General features: G+C 45.2%; 1 protein-coding gene across 1 annotated transcript; it reads left to right on the top strand.

The window, feature by feature from the left end:
* The first annotated feature begins 504 nt into the window (after positions 1–504).
* Gm14279 (predicted gene 14279) lies at positions 505–1,995 on the top strand. The gene has a single exon (XM_035096982.1). It carries the CDS (start codon positions 1,216–1,218, stop codon positions 1,957–1,959), a length of 744 nt encoding a protein of 247 aa, XP_034952873.1. The 5' UTR covers positions 505–1,215; the 3' UTR covers positions 1,960–1,995.
* Positions 1,996–2,249: the final 254 nt, after the last annotated feature.

Raw genomic sequence — 2,249 nt, 5'->3', positions numbered from 1 at the left:
AAGTTTGATCCTCAGCACTGCAGAAAATATGAAAATTTAAGCTCTTTGGAAGAGCCACCAACAGAGTAAAAAGACCAACCACAGGCTGGGAGGAAATATTTGCAAATAATATATTTAATGAAAGATTTGTATGAAGTCTCAAAACTCAAAATAGAAAAAAAAATAGCCAATAAAAAAAATTAAGCAAAAGATTGGAACAGATACTTCCTGAAGATAAACAGATGGGAAACAGACACAAGAGACCCTCGACGTCATTTGTCAGCAGAGAGATCCAAATTAAAGTCACAGGAGGTGGGATAGGAAGATAGCTGAAATGTGAGGCTCTCTCACCTATGGTAAAGCACGGCATGGCCACATGCTCTTATAGATCCAACCCCTGCAGGGGCAGACACAGAAGGCTTGCTGGGGCTTACTGACCACCAGCCTAACTCCAGGTTCAATGAGAGATCCTTTCTCAAGGTAATAAGATAGTTGGGTACCCGACAGTCTCCTCTGCACACACTCATCTGCACATACATACTAACACACACACACACACTAACACACTTATCTGCACATACGTGCACACACAAACACAGAGAAAGGAAAAGGCAACCCCCCAATGATGTACGTATCAGAATGTCTAAAATGAAAAACTCTGGCCATGCCAAGTGTGGGTGGCGATGTGGGGCACCAGAATGTTCATGGTTTGCAGAATAGGAGTGTGAATTGGCCCAGAGACACAAAAGCATGTGCCCTTACAAAGATGAGTACATGACCATTCTGAGCAGTCTTATTTGTGAGAGCCCCAAACTAGAGACTTACCCCCACCCATTCATTCCTGTAAGAATGGATAAGCGAATCCTGCTACACTCACAATAGACTGCCATCCATCAGGCAAGCAAGCTATTCACACGGTATGGATGAGCTCAAACAATTATACTGAGGGAAGAAGCCAGACAATAGTAAAAGGGCTATGGTTCCATTTGCATAACATTCTAGAAACTACAGTTGTTGTGTAGTGGTGGCCGGATCTGTAGTTGCCTAGGGAATGGAGGGGGAGAGGGAGGGGAAATGGAAAGTAAAGAAACCACAAAGGACTTAAGAAAATCCATCTCAGAGGTTGGTGGGTATGGGCGTTTTCTTAACGTGTGCTAAGTGTATACAGGTGTCAAGAGTCATCCAATAGTACCTTTTATGTGTTAGCTTAATTGCATGTAAATTATACCTCGACACATGCACATGATGGTAAGACAGGTTTTTCTACTGCCATGGCTGAGTATCAGGGCTCTCCGGCATCTCTCACCCCTCCATTCAGTTTCTCAGAAGCCCAAAAGAACTCTGCTCTCCTTGAGAGCCAATGAATTCCTCTTTGTTTCAAAGCTCTTTCTGACTTGGTGCCTGCCTGTTGCCTGCAGTCAGAACTGTTCTGGGGAGACTAGGATCTACCACTTAAGAGTGTGCCAAGAACACAGGTGGGGGGGGAGTGCCACCTCATTCTGGGGACTCAGAACTGGGGGTGAGCTGTCAGGAGATTTCCTAGAGAAGCTGCTGCCTGAGTTAATAACTCAAGAAATGGGAACTGGCTCTTTCCGCCATCTTGGCGCCTGTGGAGGCCTGCTGGGAACAGGACTTCTAACAGCAAGTATGTCTGGAAGGCTGTGGTGCAAGGCCATTTTTGCTGGCTACAAACGAGGTCTCCGGAACCAGAGAGAGCACACGGCTCTTCTTAAAATTGAAGGCGTTTATGCCCGAGATGAAACGGAGTTCTACTTAGGCAAAAGATGTGCTTATGTGTATAAAGCAAAAAACAATACAGTGACTCCTGGAGGTAAACCAAACAAAACCAGAGTGATCTGGGGAAAGGTAACTCGGGCCCACGGAAACAGCGGTATGGTTCGTGCCAAATTCCGAAGCAACCTTCCTGCAAAGGCCATTGGACATAGAATCCGTGTGATGCTGTACCCATCCCGGATTTAAACTAATGGAGAGTAAATAAATAAAAGTAGATTTGTGCTCTTGTAAAAAAAAAAAAAAAAAAAGAAAGAAAGAAATGGGAACTGGGAAGAAAGACCAGAAGGGCCCTCTGTCAGAGGAGACAAAGGTTCAAAGAGCAGGAACTGAGTAGCGGGGGCTTGTGTTCGCAAACTGTCAGGTTTCCCTGGAGTTTTGGATAAGATGTGGCATGGGGCTTGTGTTCGCAAACTGTCAGGTTTCCCTGGAGTTTTGGATAAGATGTGGCATGGGGCTTGTGTTCGCAAACTGTTAGG

Source organism: Mus musculus, chromosome 2, assembly GCF_000001635.26.
Source record: "Mus musculus strain C57BL/6J chromosome 2, GRCm38.p6 C57BL/6J".
Taxonomy (NCBI): Eukaryota; Metazoa; Chordata; class Mammalia; order Rodentia; family Muridae; genus Mus; species Mus musculus.
This window is presented reverse-complemented; position numbering and strand designations above follow the sequence as displayed.